We start from the raw sequence: 21,805 nt of genomic DNA, 5'->3' as shown, positions 1-21,805 counted from the left end.
CTTTCTTGTACTCAACTAGAGGTCATAAAGGGAAAAGTCATCAACAAACTGTTGGCTTGGGATGAATAATGACTTCTATTTTGTTTTACAACATGTTATCACTACACTAAAAACACCAAGCGGACTCTAAAGAGACCTCTGTTGGTATGTTTTTGTAACAATGTTTACTCATCACTTGAAAACCATCCTGGTTAAATGTAGATCCGAACGGACATGAGCTCCTACCTGCAGAGTGCTGACAACCTCCTGCATCTTTGCCCGGCCGAGATCCAGGAAGCTTTCAATGAGGTCCCCGTCAATGAATCCCGTGGCCTGCTCCGTCTTTCGCTCCGTGTGGAAGGACCTCCAGGTGCAGCGCAGTCAAGGAAAATCAATACAAGGCAGTTGCTTCGCCTGAGGACAGCACCTTCGGTACAATAACGCACACTTTACCTCAGGCCGAGTCAACAGATATTCACTATAGTGAGAAAGCAGTCTAATAAAAGCAGCACTGCTCAGAAGACCAGAGAGAAAAGGTTGGTTGAGTCACCACGTTACTGCTGAATCCATAACAACTGTGCAATGCTTAATAATACTTTGGGGAATGTATTATCTAGACTAACATGCCTGGACAAATCAATGAAATCTAAAAAACAGAAAAATGCCCTTCACAATTTCCTAAAACCAGAGGAGATTTTCTTAAGCTTAGTTTTGTCTGACCAGCGCTCTAAAACCTAAAAACAAGCCGTCGCAGTACGTCAGTAGAAGATCAATGCAACCAGTAAAACCTCACATCAGAGAAATCAGAAGTGGCTCAAGTTTTGCTTAAAAATGATAAAATAAGTCACAAAAGACTTCTTTTGCCAACTGCTAAATTGCTTTAGTTTAAGCTGTAAATACAAATCAAATGATGAGACAAAAGCCTGTGGAGCCGAATACAAATTTTCGCACACTTGAAATATCTATCAAACAAATCAAAGCTAATTAAAAGAAAACAGTATTACTCCTCTCGCTTCTCAAACCACAGCTGCCAGTGCAGTTCACCTCCATCTTTCTGACAGATGGCAAGCGTACTATAAAAGTAAAAAGGATATAAGCTGTGCTCGATTTTTCCCACGCTCTTGATGACTTTGTTGAGGCGGTTCTGCAGGTCCAACAGGAGGCTGTACCAGCCCTCGGACAGGGATGTCACCAGACCTAAACACACAAACACGCACACGTTAGTCAAAAACACAATGGAGGCGTTACAGATTTTCACCTCGGCAGTCTTTTGCAGCAGATGGGAAATACTTCTGGGTTCACATCAGCGAGAAGAATTTTAAGGACTAGATTCATAATAAACTCATAACAGCTGTATAATTAATAAATCAAAAGATCATTAGTGTGACTGCAATCTCCCTAATACAAATTTCATGCTTGTATGCTGGGACTATGTTGGGTGTAAAGAAGCATGATTTCAATAGTTCAATAATTTAAAAGATTTCCAAACGGTCTCATTTTGAGACCGACTGTGCTGTAAATATTGTAGTCGCACGGTTTTGGGGGAGTGGTGCGCTCTTCTCTGTGCTACAAATTAAAGTTCTGGCACACAGAGTGGGCTAATCTAACGCTCTGGGGAAGTAATGTGCACTCAAACTGACTGCCACAAAAAACAAAACAAAACAAAAAAAAAGCAACTTGTGAACAAAGAGTTGCACTGATGTGCAATGCAGAACTTATTTCTGTGTCTGTAAAGTCATGAAAGTGCTTTGGGACATGAGCCTGGAGGATAGCAGGGCAACAACTAACTACTATAATCATCTATTAATCTGATTAGCTTTGACTGAGAAATGTCAGAAATAAAAATGTAAAACAAAACTTGGAGCAACAACTTGATATTAGGCACTTAACGCTTTTATGTTTAATAAAAAATGCTAAAGTGAATACGCTGTATGGCAATGTGATGGAAGCCTGTGCCGTATGCGTCAATAAACAGTAAATTCTATTTAATATGCTTTTTGTGTTGCTGTGACTGATGTGGAGCAACAGAGAGACTATAAAAGTGTTCCAAATAAAAGCTGCAGAAAAAAAATGCCACATTATTTTTCTTCATCAGAGGGTTAATGAAAGGTCTTTGATCATCAGTCTACCCTCTCCTTCTCCCTTTTCCACTGGAGGATTAGTGCCAGCAACTCAGTGCACCCAAATACCACATTCTGCATCAACAGTTCTGGATGAAAAAAACCAATGAATATGCATTTTCTCCTGCTGATCTTCTAGGAACTTGTATGTAAATTGGACTCATGGCTCATCATTTGCATGTTGTCTTGTTTTGTTTAACAAACAGTCAGAAATTTTTAGATAGAATATATATATGAAGTTGGGGAAAAAATTAAATCGAGAGGAATAAATAGATAAAAACTACAATTTATTCATTTTGGCCTCATGCTAGAACAAAACATATTTTGGAGGTTTAGCTAAAAGTGAATCAAAAAAACTAAATAAAACATTTTAAACTTCATCACACTGATTAAGCTCCGCAACTCCTTAGAAAATACTAACATCCAGTATTCTCTATTTGACTAATAACAAAAGTAAAATATTTAGAATTTACATTTAGCATTGAAAGACTGTTCCTAAAGCTCTGCCTTTCCCAAATAATGGACTCTCCCGCGTTACTTCAATCGATCACAATAATCTTCCCATCTAAGATTACCTACTATCCGTTTTCAACAAGTTTATTGCAAGTTTATCTGCTTGTTTGTTGCTATCTGGCTGGAATAATCTTGCGGCCTTGCAGCTTCTTTCCAGTAATGTCTAATAAATCAAAACATCTCAGAGCAATAACCCTGGCAGAGGTATTTATCTTCATTAGACACTGAAGCTCATTTTAGTTTACCAGCTCCTGTGGAAACCTTTAACTGGAGCGTACAATGGAAATTCTCGTATCCTGTTAAACTTTCTTCTGACACTTTTTCAGGAGTCACAGAGAGAGTGCTGAGGGGAAATTATGTGCTCTGGGAGACCAAGGGGTGAAATACTGCTGTGTCTGAATGTTGTGTCCTCCGCGTTTTTCATCCCTGCCTTCATTACTGCCAGGATGAAAGTTACTAGTTTTAATCTGAGTAATGAGGTGTAAACTGTGATTTCTTTTCCTTTCTTATTCCTTTCTCAAATGGAAACATTAGTTTTAAAGAAATGGCTTTGGAGACATTTGTGCACCGTCTAATTAGCCTGAGGAATATGAAAACACTGACAGTGACTGTAGCACTGCAGAGCAGTCATTTGCTAAAGGACTGTCATTGTGAGATTTTTCACCGGATTTTTTTTTTTTTTCTTTTTAAATTTCCTACCTAATCTGTTAGAAAACTGTTCACAGAGATACCTGTGGTTTATCCTGAGCAATGGAGGCAGCGTTTTGAAGCTTTTGATCAACAAAAAATATGCAGCTCTGTAAAACATAAAAACCACCTGGCTGTAATAATCTGCTATTGTCTTAAATATCACGGCGACGCCACTGCGTGCAATAGGTCGGCAGCCTCATGAAATTTCCCCTTGTGGGACTAATAAAGGTATATCATATCATATCACATTTCAAAACACTAGAAATAAGTAAGAAAGAGAAACCAGGTTTTTTAAATTAAAACTCTAAAGACTTGTAGAATTCTTCTCATTATTCATCTACATATGCTGATCAGCAAAAACACAGAAAACACAGAGGTGAAAAGATCAACATTGAGAATCTCACTAGAACTGGTTAAAAACAAAAAGAAAGAAAAAAAAGCTGCCTCTTAGACTGTGTCCTTTCCTGGCGCATTTCATGATGCACGCCTTACTGCTTGAAAAGAAAAGAGCCTGGGTGCTATAAACTGGCCTGTCCAGACCAGTCACCTGAGCCAGTAAGAGAGAAGATTTCTCTCTTAAACCTACAGCAACTCCTCAGTTCATCAATAAAGAGCGTAGCAAGGAGAAGAAGAAGAAGAGGGAGATTCAATAAAGTGCTCAACATCTAACCTTTGACAGCATTAAATTTAAAATGAACTGTATTTCCAAAAACAGTTTCATTTTATTATCTTTTAAAATTAAACACAGGGTTAAAATGAGCTTGTTCTATTTACATCTTACACCACAGAATAACTCCTGCTATCAATCCTCTATTGAATAACGATGGAAACTCTCAGCAGTGGCTACTACAAATAAATCCATGCTAATCTATAAAACTGGACATTACTAATGAGTGGGAAAATATTCATATTTTTGCCATTTAGGTGAAGTAACGCTAAAAGAGAAATTTCAGCAGTTAAAAATCAGATTTAGCCAACAGTTAGATGACTGGAGCCCCTGACTTCTCAGTGCATCTTTGCACAAAGGCTGAAAAACAAGGAGGGCGGGGATAAATCTTGCCTGGCTCTGAAAACTATCTACCTCCCGTCACTTCCACTAATTAACAAATTATCTCTCATTTGTCTGACCAGGACAAAAGCCAAGGTGAAAGTAAAGTTTTGGAGTGCTACATGCTGAAAAGTTACTTGGCTGGGAGCCTCCACTCAGTTCAAGGAAACCAGTGGACAGTAGGAAGTTCCTACTACCAGCCAAGAAACAGTGCACCGTTTGTCTTTGTGTAGACCGAGAGGCAGTGGGAACTAAATATTGTTACCTTTGTCACTTGGCATGTAGTTTCCACCTCTTCTCAGTCTTGGGAAGCTAAGCTAACTAATACTGGCTAAGCTAAACTATGCTAACTAATACTGGCTGTAGGCTTACAGCAATTTGTCATTTGTCATCAGTGCACTTACCAATCATGCCATTAACCGTGCCAAAGAGCACTGAGCCCTGGGTGGGTGTGGAGCTCTCGCCGAGGTTCTGCAGCACCAGCGAACCATGGCAGAAGACATTTACAAACTCCCCAAGGTGAAACAGCCCCACTTCCTGCAGGTGCTGACGCTCCTCGTCTGTGGTGGCCGCACTGACCGGAGAAAGGACGGTGGGAGAGAAATGCAAAAGGTGGAGAGTGAGGGATTACAAACAATAAAGAATAAAACATGTGAGAAAAAGAGTTGATGTATGAGCAAACAGGAGAGAAAAAATAAAGTGCAAAAACAAAGAGAAAATTATGTTAAGGGAGAATAAATTATTGGGGGACAGACTTGATCGATTAAACAAAACAAAAAACAAGGGGGGTAGAGATATTAAAAGCGTTAGAAAAGGTCAGAGAATGATAGAGAAGTAATGGATAAAAGGGTGAGAAACGGGGGAGAGCAACAGGAAGAGAGATGTGACACAAAAATAAAGGTCAAAAGCATTGAGAGGTCCAGCTTGATGTAGAAGGCGGATAATAAGCTGGGACATAAATGTAGCACACTCACTTCCAGATCACATCTTTCTTACTTTTCCTTAAAGTCAACACTTGTTTTATAGCAGAATTACTAAAGAGAGAAAGGCAGCAGAGTGACTAAAAGTTCACCGCTGAGATAACTTCCAAAACAAATGCAAGGACAATTGCTGCTGCATCACATTCACTCCAGTGATGGTGCTCTACAAAGTACCGTGCAACTCACGGTAAAAAACACCCTCCTAATAAGATGATACTGCTTTCAGTGAATAAATGTTGGAGTTAACACAAACTTTTTGATGGTTGACTTCAATGGAAAATGTAATGGGGCCGTAATGCTTACAGGAATCATTCACGTTAATGTGCAAAACTACTCACGGCACCGTTTATACTGCTCCTCCTCACCTGTCCTTTTGGCAGACAAACAGATTGAAGGCGTTCTCCGCCCCCAGGAAGTTGTCGTCATCCAGAATTTCCACTGCACTCATCCAGTTAGGATTGAAGTCACGGGCAATCTAAAGCAAATAATAAAAAAACAAAACAAACAAACGTAAGATATGTCAGAGAAAACAGTAAACACCAGAGAGGTCCTGGGCAAAACAAAGGTGGTACTTGTCTCCAAGTAGATACTGCATTATCTATGAGCTAAGAAGTGCTGACTCCAAACATACTGCTTTTATGTTTCAAGCCCCGAGCAACATGAAATGTCCTTGAATACAAAGGCATGAAAAATGCTTTTCAAATCTGTTCTATTCATGCTGATTATGCGCATAGAGGATCCTGAACTGGGTCTATGATGGACACTATATATAACTCAAAGTATTTGCACTGTGAGCTCACTGGCTTATTTTAAATGAAGGATGCTAGATCATGTACAACTCCAGCAATAAGCCAAACAATGCTTTATCATCTATTTTACTGTTAATAGGAGTCTAATTGGCAAAGTAGATCACCGTGCTGTATTAAAGATGACTGAAAATTAGTGTTTGAGATGATAAACACATTAAGATGACCTCTATTGATCATTACAAAGAATACAGGTTCACATGACTACAGATAAATATAAGGCCAATATTTACTTTTAATCTTGTTTATCTTCTAAGGTAAATATCTAGCTGTTTATCTGTTGAATGTGTCATTACATTCAAAAGCTAGTTGCAAACTATCTCTGCTTTCTGTTTGGTGTTGAGCAGTAGGGGTTATACTGTAATATCTATCTTGAAATATTTCAGGAAAGGTGTGATAATGATATTTCTGGCAATGTAGAAAAAAAAATACTGAACTGAAGCAGCACTTATAAGTGTAAATAAATGAAGGACATTTTCCAGCCTCTTCCAATGAGCTACTGTCCCTGATGACACACTTCCTAATTTGAAGTGTGAATCTACTGAAACAAGTTGTTAGCAGGAGGAACAATATAGTGCAACAGTAGTGACACAACATAAATCAGGTGTAGCACCAAAGTAGTTTGAGTAGCTAGTTTTCCCAGGAAATCGTTGAAAATAAAGTAAATGCTTAACACTAAGTAATTTAACATGGTAGCAGATAGGGCTGTTCGATATAACGATATATATTGGATGACGATATAAAAACGTCTATCGTTTCATTTTACGTTATCGTTTGTTTCATGGTGTCGCAAAATAAACTGTTTACGGCAATATTTTGTCATCGTTCTGATGATCACTGTAGTGGCTAAATTAATTATATTAATTTCTCTCTTAAGTTCTCTCTTTCTCTTATATATATATATTTATTTAATATAACCACACTACTGATGGACAAGCGCCTGTTTTTATGCCTTGTGGTTAGCAACAGCGACGGTAGCACCTTTGCATGTCCGCTTGTTTATGTTCCACATAAACCTTTCACAATAAAGCTCAAGATCCTGCTGAGACTTTTCAAAAATAAACTGAATCACGTGAAAGAGCAGATTAGAGCCGCCAGGTGCTAAAAAATAAACCTTAGACTCAAATGTTAGAACAGGCAACCCACAGCACGCCATGTAATAAATACAAAGAAAACGGCGGCCGTTACAACTAAAAATGTGTAGTTTCATGCATCGGTTAAAACACTCGACTCCGGTTAAAGGACGCTCTTATATCGGGATATGAGATTTTGGTCATATCGCACAGCCCTAGTAGCAGATGGTGTTGGGCAGCTCCTGATAAGTTACAATGTTAAATTGCTTAACTTATCAGGAGCGGCCCAACACCATCACATAAAAACATCCCACATCATCAACTGCAAGCATCTACTTCTTTGTAGCCAAGCTGCACTGGACAGCTTTGACCTAAAGTGTTGAAACACATTTGTTGTTTCCTCGTTTTGCATGAATGGTTTTCTTGCATGTTGTCGCGCTGGGTTGTATAAGTAGCTCCTGTTTTACATACTAAATCGTCATTGCAGGCTGACAGGTGTGGCTGTTGCTCTCACACACGCCTTGGCTTGTCTCGTTAGTCCATGCACTAGAGTGTAAATGTATGCCACAGCTATAGCAATGATATCACAATACGACATTTTAATATCACATATCAAATTGATTGTGTTATTGTGAATGATGTTAGAGTCCTGATGGCCAGATAGAGAAATATACAGCACTGTACACTAAAACAAACAGCCTGTTGCACTGAACCAAAGCTGCTGGCAGAGAAAATTAAAGATTTTCTATCTCCCAACAGCAAACTACAGAGTTTAGTACTTGTTTTTTTTTAGTTTTTTTTTTTAGGTGCAACACTTTATCTATTTTTAATGTAAAATATTGATTATACTTGGTTTGGTATGTAAGTAGATAATATTTTCCATCTAAAATTTTAAGGCACTTGAAGGTATATTTTGTTTCTAAATAAATTCAAGCCCTTTTGGTCTCCAGGACTTATTACACTGAGCATAACAACACAACACGCACACAATAGGATGCGTGAGTCATCATCAAATCTCTGTATCTTTCTTCCACAAATCAATTTGAACACTTTGCTCATCAGAAGGCTGGGAGGTATGAGGCTATGCGTGGTAGACATTAAAAAACAACAACAACAACAACATTTATACCCTGAAGAGTGACAACATGCAAATGTGGGTAAACAGACACTAAACCAAAGTCTTTAAAAATAAAATCAAATTCTTTCAAAACCAGCAGCCTTGAATGAAACTCAAGGTTAATTTGTGTTTTCACAGCTGTTTTCAGTACAGACAAACCAACTTGTTTGATATATTAAACCTTCTCTTCTTACCTCTTCAAAGTTGCCCTCCATGGATTTGTATGCCAGCAGCAGGACGGACCTCATCAAGTCTCCCACCAGAATGAAATCTCCTTTGGTCTTCAGGTAAAGGGCCATAATATTGTTGTAGTGGTTACACTCGGTCCTCAGCTCCTTCTCGGCCGTCCACTCGTACAGACGGACCTTAAACAAACAAGAAGTGTGTATAATTGTTGGTTGTCAAGCTGCCAAAGATAAAAGCAGCAGTGATTAGCTTTAGCCATGTTTGATGAAGTGTATGACATTTTACTTCCACAATGCTATCACTCCAGATTGTGTGTGTGAGCATGAAGGCGAGGTGCTGATTGAGTATGTGAATTATAAGCTGCAACATTAATGAACATTAAACGGCTAATTACACTCGCAGTTTCATGCTGTCTGCACCAGCTAACAACTTTTTTTAAATTAATTTGAGTCAAGCAATTGACAAAACAAAAAAAATCAAGGTAGACCAAATTTCTACTCATGACGGTAAACTCAATAGAACAAAGACTAGCCGGTTTTATTTGGAATGATTATTATTATCATTATAGTCATCATCTATTGTTATTATTATTTCAAAAAATGTAACTACATGTACAAAGTTTACATTACAACAACAACAAAGAAATCCAACAAAAACAAAACAACTTCATCCTTTATTCATTTAATGACGTCTTTTTGTTTTACTTTCGGATCTATTTTTCTCTTTGTTTTTATAGTTGAGTATATTTTAAAAATGTAATAAACTTTATTTACTCAGCTGTACTAGAGTTACTAAGGGGGAGAAAACAAACAAACAAACAAAAGAAAAAAGAAAAACGAAAAAAAGAGAACCAAAAAAAGATGGTTGCCCAGTGATTACATCAAAGTAGCTGCAATCACCATGCAATATCCTCAACCTCTGGGTCACCAATTTTGATCACAAGGTGATTGCACAGGTCACTCGTCTCTAAACAATCACGGTCTCACTTCAATCTATTTTGTATTCCTACGCTGCAATCAATCTGAATCAGTAATGACTCTTGACTGTTTGTCTTTGCAGTAGGGGACTCCACTCAGCTTGTAGTCCAATATAAGAACAACATTTCTACTTGAGTCAGGAATTTCTTAAATTTCCAGAAAAAATTTAAATTATTTGTTTGTCCATATCAAGTTTGAGCAGAAATAAAGAGTGTTGTGCTTAAAAGACACTAAGGTGCAGAAAGAAAGATCCAAGTGTAAAACTCTGTAGTTTAAAAACAAACAAACAAACAAACAAACAAACAAACAAACAAAAAAAGATAAGAAAAAATAAGAAAAAGTGTCCAGTAAAAAAATCCCAAACATTTTGCATAATGCTCTACTGAGGTTGTCACCATAAAGAAAAATTAATACTGCTTCCAGGATTGATTACCCTTTAATCACTGTTTATCTTTGGGAGCTAGATGTGGAAAGTTAGCTGCAGTGAGTGATGAGTTTCAGATATCTGAAACCCTTCACTAAATCTTTGGATAAACATGACTTTCTAGCTTTTAATTTATCTATATCTTAGTGTGAATGAGTGTGATATTACAAAAGAGTGGGGAGTGAGGCTGTTTCTTTCGCACTGTATGTCAAGAAATCCTCATATTCATCCATGTGGGATCAAATGATTTAGATATTGAAGAAAAACTGCTAAGGAGGTAGTTTTTGTCATTTCCTGTCACAATCAAAGAAAGTCAAAACATGCAAATCACTTGAAAGTGGACTACATGTATGGGCTCAAAATGTGGTCATAAATATTTTGTACTTGTAAAAAAGATTTGTATGTGTAAAAAAGATTTGTGTGTGCGTAAAAAAGATTTGTATGTGTAAAAAAGATTTGTGTGTGCGTAAAAAAGATTTGTATGTGTAAAAAAGATTTGTGTGTGCGTAAAAAAGATTTGTATGTGTAAAAAGAATTTGCGTGTGCGTAAAAAAGATTTGTATGTGTAAAAAAGATTTGTATGTGTAAAAAAGATTTGTATGTGTAAAAAAGATTTGTGTGTGTAAAAAGAATTTGCGTGTGCGTAAAAAAGATTTGTATGTGTAAAAAAGATTTGTGTGTGCGTAAAAAAGATTTGTGTGTGGACTTAGAAAAAAAACCCCTGCAAGTTACAAGTATGGATTTTTGACCCTATTTTTCTTCCCTGGTCAATGTCATGTCAATCACAAATGTAACAATCCAATCAGAGAACAGATGGGTTTGGCTGTCGAGGGGCGCTTTTTTGAACTGCAGGTCTTTGAAGGGAATAAATGCCCTTTTACATGCCAACCCAGCGTTTTCCTTCATCACCACGAAGGAAAACAGTCTGTGGTTGTCCGAGTTTGGTGATTTTTATGTCACAGGTCTACGTGTTTAATACAGGGACTTCCACAGCCTTTTCAACAGCGCTGCGGACCGCGGGGTGGGGGCGGGCAGTGTTTTGGAAATGACAGTCTTCATTACAAAGCTTTCTTCGTTATGAATTAGCATACATGTTTTTATTGAACATTTGAAGAACTAGCAAAAAAAACAAACTCTTGTAGAGGACATAAAGTCAGAGATAGAAAAGACAAGGAGCAGGTGCATCTAGTACAGGTAGAGCAGCTGCAAAAACCCACAGAGCCCAGCAGCCAGCGTAACAAATTCTGGATCCTTTGCTTTTAGTTAGCAGTTAGCATTAGCAGCGTATCCTGCATCCGATGTGAAAGGACTTTTATGCTGCGCACTGTGACTCACAGTAATGGTCCTGGGTCAGCCCTGACTTTGTGTTAAACTAATCCTAAAGTAATAATGTTATTTCTAACCACTGATATACCACAACTTTTTCCTTTCAACAGCTACTGAAAGTTAGGGGACCTAGCTGCTATCGGATATTTATATAGCGATCCTCCAGCTTCAAACGGTATCACCCTTCAAGGACCTGCAGTTCAAAAAAGCGCCCCTCTGACAGCCTAACCCATCTGTTCTCTGATTGGATTGTTACATGTGTGATTGACATGACATTGACCAATCAGATGAAGGGTAGAAAAATAGGGTCAAAAATCCGTACTTGTAACTTGCAGGGTTTTTTTTTCTAAGTCCACACACAAATCTTTTTTACACATACAAATCTTTTTTTACGCACACACAAATCTTTTTTACGCACACACAAATCTTTTTTACACATACAAATCTTTTTTACAAGTACAAAATATTTATGACCACATTTTGAGCCCATATAAATGAAGCACACTGAGCAGTCTGACTGAAAAAGTATTTGTTTTGTATATTTGTCACACTTAAATTTTTCAGATCATCAAACAAATTAAATATAAGAAAAAGATAATAAAAACAAAATGCCATTTCTTAATGAAGGTCTTTATTGAGGGCCAAAAAATTCACACCTACATGGCCCTGTGCAAAACAGTTAACCCCCTTGTTTTAACATAAATCAACTCCAGCCACACCCAGGCCTGATTACTGCCACACCAGTTATCAATCAAGAAATCACTTAAATTAGGACCTGCCTGACACAGTGGAGTAAAACAAAATTCTCAAAAGTGTGACAAATATTAAAAAGGAACTCAGGAAGGGGGCGAACACTTTTTCACACCACTGTCTAACCTCTGCAAATTTAAAACGTTCACCACTAGGGGACAGCATTATATCCATGGTTGTGTTGTGCTGGTTTTGTTTTATTTTAAATGTTTATCTTTAGGTCTATTCTCATTTCCTCATTCCAACGTCGGACATGAGAATGTGTTATTTTGGTCGTCTACATAAATGTTATATTAATTCAATGCTCCATCTTGTGCTACAAATTCATATTATATGAAAGTACAGCCTGGTCCCAGGTCACCTTCAGTTGATGTCTCTCCAGCACAATACAAAGAAGTTTTACAAAAGTACGCTTAAGGAATAAACACTTTAGAGTGTAAATGTTATATATTCACATACTATTTGGAAGAGAATATGCAGCTATTCTTCACGTTAAGGTGAAATGAAGGATCCAAGTGAAAGTTTCTCTAGCTGGAAGCTTGAGCATCTGCAGAGCCAGGTCAGTTATAAAAGTAAACACAGTTTTTTCATAACTCAGTTTCCTCGACACATGGTGAGAAAACTGAAGCAAAATAGAGAGGTGCTGCTTTTAATCTCTGGACTACATGGTAAATTGTGACGTGTGCAGTGAAAAGCAATTGTGATGGAGGTGCACTTGACTCAGGCACCTTCCCAAGGGCCGAAAGTAAAGATTTAATTATGCAAGCAAGTTTTTTCAGTAAAAGAAAAAAAAATAGAATCTGACAAATTAAAACAATTTAACCTTCAAGCTGCACTTTTTCTTCAGGTCTTCAAGCATGACTATAAGAAAAAGTCAAGATTTTTCAAAGACCAGCTAAAAATACTAATGTCCACTTACTGTGCTATTTATGCTGGCCAGGAATTTGCCATTGAACTCTACCATAGAGTAGACAGCTCCTTTCACCTCCTTTTCAGCAACGGTTTGGAGCTTACCTGGAGGAAAAAGCAGAGTGTCTCCCAGTCAATCTTGTGTTAACTTTCAAAGCATTAGACATGAAAGGTTGAGTTAAACTAGCTCCTACAAAAAAAAGTGACTACTGCTTAATTACTGAGAGATGTGGGAAAAAGTGAAGAAAGGAAGACGGATGCGTTCAGAATGAGGATAGGCAAAATGAAGAGTTGCAGGAGGATAAACGAAAGGCACGCAATGCACCTTGAGAGGGGCGCAGTGTGAAAGGAAATGAGAAGAATCAGTAGTGTCGAGAGGAGGAACGTCTGATAAGAAGTGATAAGAAAATGATTAAGTGAGGAGGGAAACAGGAGCGTGGCAGGACAAAGTGTTCGTGCGTGAAATACAGGACAGAGGGTGGAGAGGAGAAAATGAAAACAGGTGAAGGATGAAGAGAGCAAGGCGAAATGAGCCGGGCTGAGAAGGCAAATGGGATTAAGGTTGAAGAACAAGACAGAAAAGTGATTTTAGGTTTATTTGCTGCAAATGGAGAAACCTGAAGAATGTTTGGGTACTGACCGTCGGTGTAGTGGAAGACAATGATGCGTCCTTGCTTGGGCTCAGCCTCCTCTGGGTACACCATGGCGGTGCCGACGATAAAATACACAGACGGGTCTTTTCCCAGGCGACAAGACACCAGGCTGAGAGCATACTCACTGGGGAGGAACTGATGGGCATGCAGAACTGACAAATACACAAAATACAAATGACTTTGTTAGAAATGTAAAACAAGGAGAATGTTACTTGAATTTAAAGTTTTTGTTAATAGTTGAAGAATGAATCTCTTCACAAATGGAAACACTGTAACATTGCAATAAAAGTTGGACAAGGCAAGCATGAGTGGCCAAGCAGGTTTTTAACTACACTATAGAGGAAAAACTACTGCAATCGCTGTTATAATGTCCTTTCACAACACACAATGTCCACTTGAACAGTTAAGAAATATTATTTTAAAATTATTTAAGACGTTATTAGTATTGTTAGTATCTAAAAATCTACAGATAATATCCATGATGTGAACCTCTTTTCAGTTCACAATCTAATTGAAAAGCAGTGCCGCTGGATACTGTATAAACAACAGAAAATCAACAAACACACCACACCTGCCCAGATCTCCCTCTACCATCCTCTCACGTTGCTTCTTTTGAATCAGATTTATCTCGTTGAGGTGAGAGCTCAGGTTTATCTGAATATTGCAATCTCAGCAGCACATTACACTGGACTCAATGTCGTGCAGTAATTGTATAACACTGCACAATACATTCATTAGTAGAGCTATTTTAAACACATGTCCTACACATCGTCTGGTAATTATTCGCCCAGTTCAGCTCTCCATTCGTTGTTAATGGATGGCTTCATAATTAGACAGCATGCTTTTGTCTTCTCATCCAAATATCTTATAGCCAAGATGGAGGATTGCCTACAGCTTGTATACAGGTCTGTTTGATTGTTCTTGGCCCATTGTACTTTTTTTTCTCCCCCATTTGTGTTTAATGCCAATTTCGATGTGTGACGCTGAACAAGATTTTCAGAATTATGTAGCAAACCGGGCTGATCCCCTGCATCTGTATACTATGAAGACAGGCATAATTTCTAACCTCCCTCACTCTCTTTTTAGTTTTATTGCACCTGTCTAGAGAGGAAATTTTTCAATTTTATTGCTGCTTTTGCTCATTAACCTAGGCAGTGTAGGTGGAGGTAATTAATAAAATATAACTGCATACAAATCAGGATCTGCACCCTAATGCATCAAAATGTGTCTCCATATCTGATGGAAAACTCACAACATCTAAATAAGCAGTTATCTGATTGCACATTAATAAAGCAGAATGGGATGTGGACACAGTGTGCTGAGCCAGTCCCTTATTTACATATTATTAACATATAACATACACTAATTTATGTGGGGATGGTCATGCCTGGGTATTTAAAAAAAAAAAAAAAAAAAAAAGGCTTGGTGCAGTAAAATCTGCAATGCAAAACAGACTGAAGGAAATCCTGCCTGGGATTCAGCTTGAACTGTTTGCATGACTCCCAAAAATCATTCAGTTATTTAATAAAGAGCCAGAGGTTTGCTTTAGATACAGAATGCCAAAACATTTATGTTTTATGAACCTTTTTACAATCATAGAACACAAAAAACCCACCATAAAAACACAAATATTTAAGCAGAAAATAAGATTAAATAAAAGAAAACAGCAACTTTTATTAGCAAATGATGACCATGCACCATATTGCCAACAATTTTACATTACTTTACTATCATATGCTCCTAGTTCAAATGGAAATATATATTCTGCTGTCTCACCTTCAAAGGTGTGCTGATCCACAACCAGCAGATTGTGAACCTCCACCTCTTCCCCGAAGGAAGTCTCGTGGGGAGAAGTGCTGCTGGGGAAGAGCTTGCTGGAGCTCACACTGCTAGAGAGAGCCTAGAAGGATGCAGATTTATGAGATGGAACAAGCAAGAGAAGGGCAGACAAAGCCAAACACAGGTTTATAAAACAATTCAAATCCCCATTTCAACATGAGCTGTGTGAACAGCGCAGTCGGCACCATCTGTGGCAGCAGATGTGCAGCATTTTAAAATCAGGTAAACATCATTCTGGTCATCACATGTGAGAGGCGCTCTGGCAGTAAATGCAAACACAAATAAAAGTATACACCTGTCCCCTTGGAGAAGATAAAGAGCCATGCTGAGCGCCATAACACATACTGCCAGTGTGGACGTTTCTGATTAGCTCTCCATGTGAGAATCCCTTTGAAAGTCTCATTCTACTATTTTTTTTCTTTCTTTCTTGTCAGCTAAAAAGTCGTCATCTGCATTTCGTGTCAACAAATTAAACAAAAGCTGACTATGTTCCCTGTTGTTAAAATTTGATGTGAACTCTAAACTCTAACCAGATAAATTGAGCTTGACTGTGAGCAATAGTAAGAGATGACAATGGAATAAAGCAAATGCCCTAATCCTTCCTCATTCATTCACTCTGCTGCTTTCTAAATGGCTTTACAGGACAAATGTTCTAACAATAATTGTAATCCTTCAGGGTTCCTGCACCATTTGAAAATAAAAATTAATGTTTTTATATTAGACTTAGAAAATAACCTATTAATCATCATTTAGACATCATACATTTACTCTTATTGCTACTACATTATTTTTGTCACCTTTATTTTTATGAGATGCGTAGTTAAATGCATGCCCTAGCGCCTATATGGTCACTGCCACTACATACAGGGAGTTTTATTTTAATGGGGCGAGACAGAATATCAACCAAAAATGAAACACAAAAAACTAATTTTAAATTGATCTGATTGAATGAAGTGCTGCGGACAGATGAAATCAAAATCCAGCTCAACCTGCTGTGAGGAAATACTGATTATGAGCTAAAGAATAACATTCCCACAGTCAAGCACAGAGGTGGAAACATTATGCTTCAGGGCTGTTTATCTCATAAGTTTACAGGATAACTTCAGTACACTGAGTAGCCAATGGATGGGGCTACGAACTGTAAAATCAAGGACGAGAACCTTTTTCTTTCACCGTGACAAGGACCTAAAACATACCACCACAGGAACAAAGGAGTGGCTAAAGCAAAAAGACATTAAGGTCTAGAGGCCTAGCCAGTGACCAGACCATAATGTTATAGAAAAGTAGGAAGGAGCTAAAGCTTCGAGTTGCCAAGTGGCAGTCACGAAACCTGCAGGATTTAGAGAGTTTTTCTAAAGAGGAGTGGGACAAATTCCCTTCTGAGATGTGTTACATGTTGACTTAAAGCTTGCACTCTATACTAAACACCTGCTGTTTCTTTTTACTCATGTGAACCACCACCACCGCCAAAAAAATTACTGACAAGTTTATTTCTTCTCAAGGCAAATGTAATGGAATTATACCGTTTTACCATCACATTTGAACATAGATACCATGATTTGCTGTTCTCCAGCCAGTACAACATGCTTTCTCTTCACACTGAAAGCCAGAAACAACCCGTTGTTATCTAATTTGTATATTTAAAATGCTAAAAATTTCTATGACAAACCTGACAATGGCTCAGTAGTTGATTACTTCAATTATGCTATTAGGTTAGTGTTTAATTAACAGCTCCCATTAATGCATTCTAAAATAAATAGATGTGATCAAAACATGAGAAGAAAAAAAACACATTTACTTTCTGACTTCTCTAAACTCCACATAGCAACATTTCGAACCTTTTAAAACTTGCATACAGTATTGTTAATCTCTGAACAGGAAACCTTTTACTGTAACAGCTTCAGTTACGCTCAGATTACAATTATCAGGTTGTGATTAAGCAAAGTGTAACACTGAATACCACAGGAGTCAGATTTTAGACTCCTAGCTGAGAAATTTGGGCTGCAGTGGTCCTCACAGGTAACAAACAAGACAAAACATTTGGCGTCTTGACAGCTCACAGATTCATTTTATGAACAATATTCTCAGTCAGTGTGCCTGGCTAGATAAGAGTGCAGAACAAACAAGCCCTGTGGTGTTTATCATCCAAACAACAGGGAGGTACCGCACCTGAGTGCTCGCGCTGGGTCGTACAGCAGATGTGGTGCCGCTCACATCCTGAATCTCCACTCTGCTGGACAGAACTCCGAAACACTGGGAAACCTCCTGGTAACAGATCCGTCTGAGTGAGAAAAGACAGTGATAGAAACACGTTAGCGAATATGAAAACAGCAAATGGGTAAACAGGATGAAAAAAAAGCCCCTAGGGGAGCCTGCTTTGTGTTTTCTGACTTGATAACATAACCTTATCAATAACCTAACCTGATAGCCTTTATCAAATGATATTAAGCCATGGCTATCACTTAAAAGATTGGGGAAAAAAGAATGACAAAAATTGATCCAGCGTATGTAACAAAACCAGTGTGAGAAAGTGGTTAGAACAAATGGGCACTGCAAACATGAAGAACAAACAGCATTATTTGTACAGATGATGGATGTGAAATGCTCATTTCAAGTTCAGTTCTAACTCAATATTTGACTGACCTTGGAGATTCATACAGGGGAACAGTGCGAATGTGGAGTTTCTGAATCTCATCGATGGTTCCAATAGTCAGAGTGCTGTTGTTGGCCAGAGCCAAACTGTGATGAAAAACGCAGCATTAGTAAGGGGCGAGAAAAGAGGCAAAATACACCCACTATCTGCAAATCAAAAAGTGGGATTGTATGCATCTGTAATCAAAAGAGACTACATCTGAGTCAGCTCTGTCAGCTAGAGGATCAAAACAAAAGACGTTAAGGGCTTACGGCTACCAACTCTTCAGAGCACAGAAAAGAAAACAGATGAATTTCCCATAAAACCACACACTGATAAAATATGATAGGGAAGAAAAGTTCTGCTGCTGACCTGTCGGGGTAGCCCTCAGAGTTGAGTGGGCACATATAATTGACCTCCTTGAGGTTGACATTGGAGAACACCAGCTTGTGGTTGGAGGAATAGATAACAGTGGGTCGGTCAGAGCAGGCAAAGACATTGGAAGTGGACAGGGATCTGAAGGTCCTCAGCACAGTGGGCTGTGTACCAAGAGTGACCTTCTTACGCTCGCTTAGGGCACCTAGGAAAAGGAAACGAGATCAAACCACAGACTTGAAACAGCTTGAGAAATGGGTCTACATCCGTATTTGGGTCAAAAGAGCCTTTTGCCAAGTTCCTTTAAGCCACCCAGAAAGACGCACTGAGAGCACATCCTCTGCCAAAGCAAATGCTCTATCAGGGGGTTCACGAAATTCAACTTGGTAGTTTTTGTTGATCTCGCTGGCATTAAGTATTAATGCTTTGCCCTTGTGTTCTCCTTGTATACGTTGCTTTTAATGCTCACCAAACCATTCAGTGGCCCCATGAGGTCTGAATAAAAGCATCTGCTTTAATTACGTTTCACCGCTCCATTCAGTTTTTTCTTTATCTTTTGTACAGCCAGTAGTTATAACAGCAGTATACAGAGAATAACCTGCACAGGCGTTGGCCTTTAATTTGACTGAATTACTGAACCATATTTATATGAACACACATAAATTATTTATTAATTTGCGTAGAGATAAAATCTGAAAAATCTTGTCTTAAAGTAAGGCTGAAAAGCTAGTTTATACATTGATTAGCTCCAGACTGTTGTAAATCATTATTATCTGGTCACTCTAAAAGCTTGAAAAGCCATCAGCTGATTCAGAAAGTTACAGTGATTGTACTAACTGGGACTAGAGAGAGAGAGAGCATATTTTTCTCCCATTTTAGCGTCTCTGCCTTGGCTCCCTGTTAAATTAAGAATAGAAAATCTTCCTCACATGCAAAATCCTGACCCCATCATATCTTAAAGACCTCATAGTACCTTGTTATCCTAACAGAGTACTTCACTTTCAAACTACTGGCTTATTTGTAGTTCAAATTTCATAAGACTATAATGGAGGGTAGAGCCTTCATCTTTTACGCCCCTCCTCTGTGGAAACATTAGGCTTAAAACTGTCCTTTTTAACAAAGCTTAAAATTAGGCCTGGATCAGGTGACCCAGGGGAATCTTTGTGATGTGTTTGTAAATGAAATATGGCATCTTTGAACTGCTGGTCTGACAAAACGAGCAATTAGAAAATGTATCTTTGTACTTTAATGGACCTCATAATTTCCACAATCAGTAATGAACACGTTAACAAACTGGCCTCCCCATTGGACTACATCTCAGCACATGCCTACATTTCACTGTAGAGGCAGAACAGATTAAGTCTTGATTAAGAGGCATTAATGGATTTAAATGTTCTGATTGGTTGGGACTTACATAACATTCATTCTAATACAGTAATAAAGAATAAGAATCAAAAACTTACAAAGATCGCTGTAAAACACTGCCAGATGTGTTTGGGTAAATCAGACAGTGATAATGCATGCAGCTATTTAAAATTCAAAAACAGACACCTGAAAATCGGTTTTAGTTTCGTCTGGCAGCAGTTCAGGACTATTCAACTACATTTGCATCAAATGACTGCACCGCCTGTGATAACAGTTGTATAATGTCTTCTGGGGCTTTTAAATTTACTTTTTTTTTTACTACTGAAATGACCTCAACTGGGTATCTTGACTGCATGATATCATTTCAGTGACACCATCCAGTCGTATTCTGGGCTCAGAGATTATGCACTAGAAAGAGCTGAGCATTTAGCAGGCAGGGAATGTTTATTAGAAGGAAATACTAACATGTTGAAAGTGCAGGATGATGAAGTGGTCATGAAGCCTGAGACCTAAAATCCAGAGGTTACCAGCCTAAGCAGCTTTTATTTTAACTAGCAATATCAGAAATACTACATTAATGTTAAGCAAGCTACCAGAGAGCCCTTTCTCTATAACATGGTCAAATTCGTTTGATCTGATGTGAATGATGCAGCATACTAAATGAAAACCGAGGTAATTAGTGGAAAGTCTTTGCTAGTCCTCAGTGCGTAACATTAGCTGATGCACATATAAACACTCACTGGACTTTACTGAACTGCACAGAATCTTTTCAGGACCAAAAAGCAGACGGTTAAACACAGAAAAGCATTTATTGTCTCACTCTCAAGTCCTCCTTTTACAATTCCATTTAAATATATCCATCTCATGTCAGAGACCCTTTAATATTTCTATTCTTCTGGCCACATTTGGCCTTGATGTAGGCTGCCTTGGTCCTGTCTGTGAAACTGCTGCTTTTTTCTGCCTTTACCACATTGAAAATCTTTAACAGTTCAATGACAGCCTTTCAATCAAACTTATAATACAGCTTTCTTCAGGCAGTAGAGTTTCTGAACCAACACATCCAAATATAGTGCTGGCAGTTACGCAAGTCGACAAGAAATGATAAACTAAAAATGAAAATGCTCACAGACAGCAGCCTGTGGCCCAGCCTGAAGGTCCTCATCAGTCTGGAGAAGTCTGAGAAGCTCTCGTCTAAAGATTGTAGCGGTAACAGTGAGAAGGACCTACCAGTCTGCAGATCCAGACCAAAGTAGAAGAGTGCTCCATCTCCCAGGGCACACAGCAAGTAGTAGCTCCCTTCAAAGGTGGTCATTAGGATAGAGCGAGGAATGATTTCTGAGGACACACACAAACAAGTGATTTATTTTTGCTGTACTCTAGAGTCACTGGTTCTATACTAAAGTGATAAATGTTTGTAAAAATACCTCCGTCAGAAAAATCAATCAAGTTTATTCAGACTCTGTGGTAACTTTAAAAGAAACAACATTTGAATGCTTCAGGATAAATATAAAGAGTTCAGTTTTGCTCAGTTTCCCAAACACCGGTTTCTTTGACTGCAGGCCAGTTACATCAAAACAACTTTGGCTATGATTAAGTACTTACTGGCTGACTCACCAAAAAGCACCACTGTTCAGATAGAAGTGTACAAAATGAAAAGGGGGACATATTTCCATGGAAATGTACATCAATTATTTTTAGCTGAGCAGGACAAATTATTAAAGTTCAAACATGAAGATGTACTCTGAAGGACATGCATAGAAGGTCTAAAACACAATCAATGTAACAAAGCTAACATAGCTTAAGGGCAGAAGTGGGACGAAGTATTGAAATTCTGCTTCCACTGACAGATCTAAAAATGTCAACATGTTGAGTATTACAGTACTGTGCAGACATCTCAAGCCACGCCTTATTTCTTTATGGGATGCTAGGAAAATATGTGCAATGATTTATTGAAACATGTCCAAACATAAATGGAAAGACAGTATTAAGGCAAAAATAGTGGCAAAACTACCTCTATTCTTCAACAAAACCTGCACTCTCTCT

At 38.2% G+C, this 21,805-nt stretch overlaps 1 protein-coding gene across 1 annotated transcript in view; it reads right to left on the bottom strand.

The window, feature by feature from the left end:
• The window catches only part of ddb1 (damage-specific DNA binding protein 1), a 47,909-nt gene that overhangs the window by 2,598 nt on the left and 23,506 nt on the right, over positions 1 to 21,805 (bottom strand). Inside the window, exons 15-26 of the mRNA XM_026162014.2 lie at positions 20,990 to 21,097; positions 18,395 to 18,602; positions 18,034 to 18,129; positions 17,560 to 17,671; positions 15,328 to 15,451; positions 13,539 to 13,703; positions 12,909 to 13,003; positions 8,521 to 8,691; positions 5,696 to 5,805; positions 4,755 to 4,924; positions 1,074 to 1,176; positions 226 to 349 (exon numbers count right to left, since the gene is read on the bottom strand). Coding sequence (XP_026017799.1) covers positions 226 to 349; positions 1,074 to 1,176; positions 4,755 to 4,924; positions 5,696 to 5,805; positions 8,521 to 8,691; positions 12,909 to 13,003; positions 13,539 to 13,703; positions 15,328 to 15,451; positions 17,560 to 17,671; positions 18,034 to 18,129; positions 18,395 to 18,602; positions 20,990 to 21,097 — 1,586 coding nt within the window. The remainder of the gene's footprint in view (positions 1 to 225; positions 350 to 1,073; positions 1,177 to 4,754; positions 4,925 to 5,695; positions 5,806 to 8,520; positions 8,692 to 12,908; positions 13,004 to 13,538; positions 13,704 to 15,327; positions 15,452 to 17,559; positions 17,672 to 18,033; positions 18,130 to 18,394; positions 18,603 to 20,989; positions 21,098 to 21,805) is intronic.

The sequence above is a fragment of the Astatotilapia calliptera genome, chromosome 1, assembly GCF_964374335.1.
Source record: "Astatotilapia calliptera chromosome 1, fAstCal68.1, whole genome shotgun sequence".
NCBI lineage: Eukaryota > Metazoa > Chordata > Actinopteri > Cichliformes > Cichlidae > Astatotilapia > Astatotilapia calliptera.
Note: the sequence above shows the minus strand (reverse complement) of the source record. Positions and strands in the feature narration are given on the sequence as shown.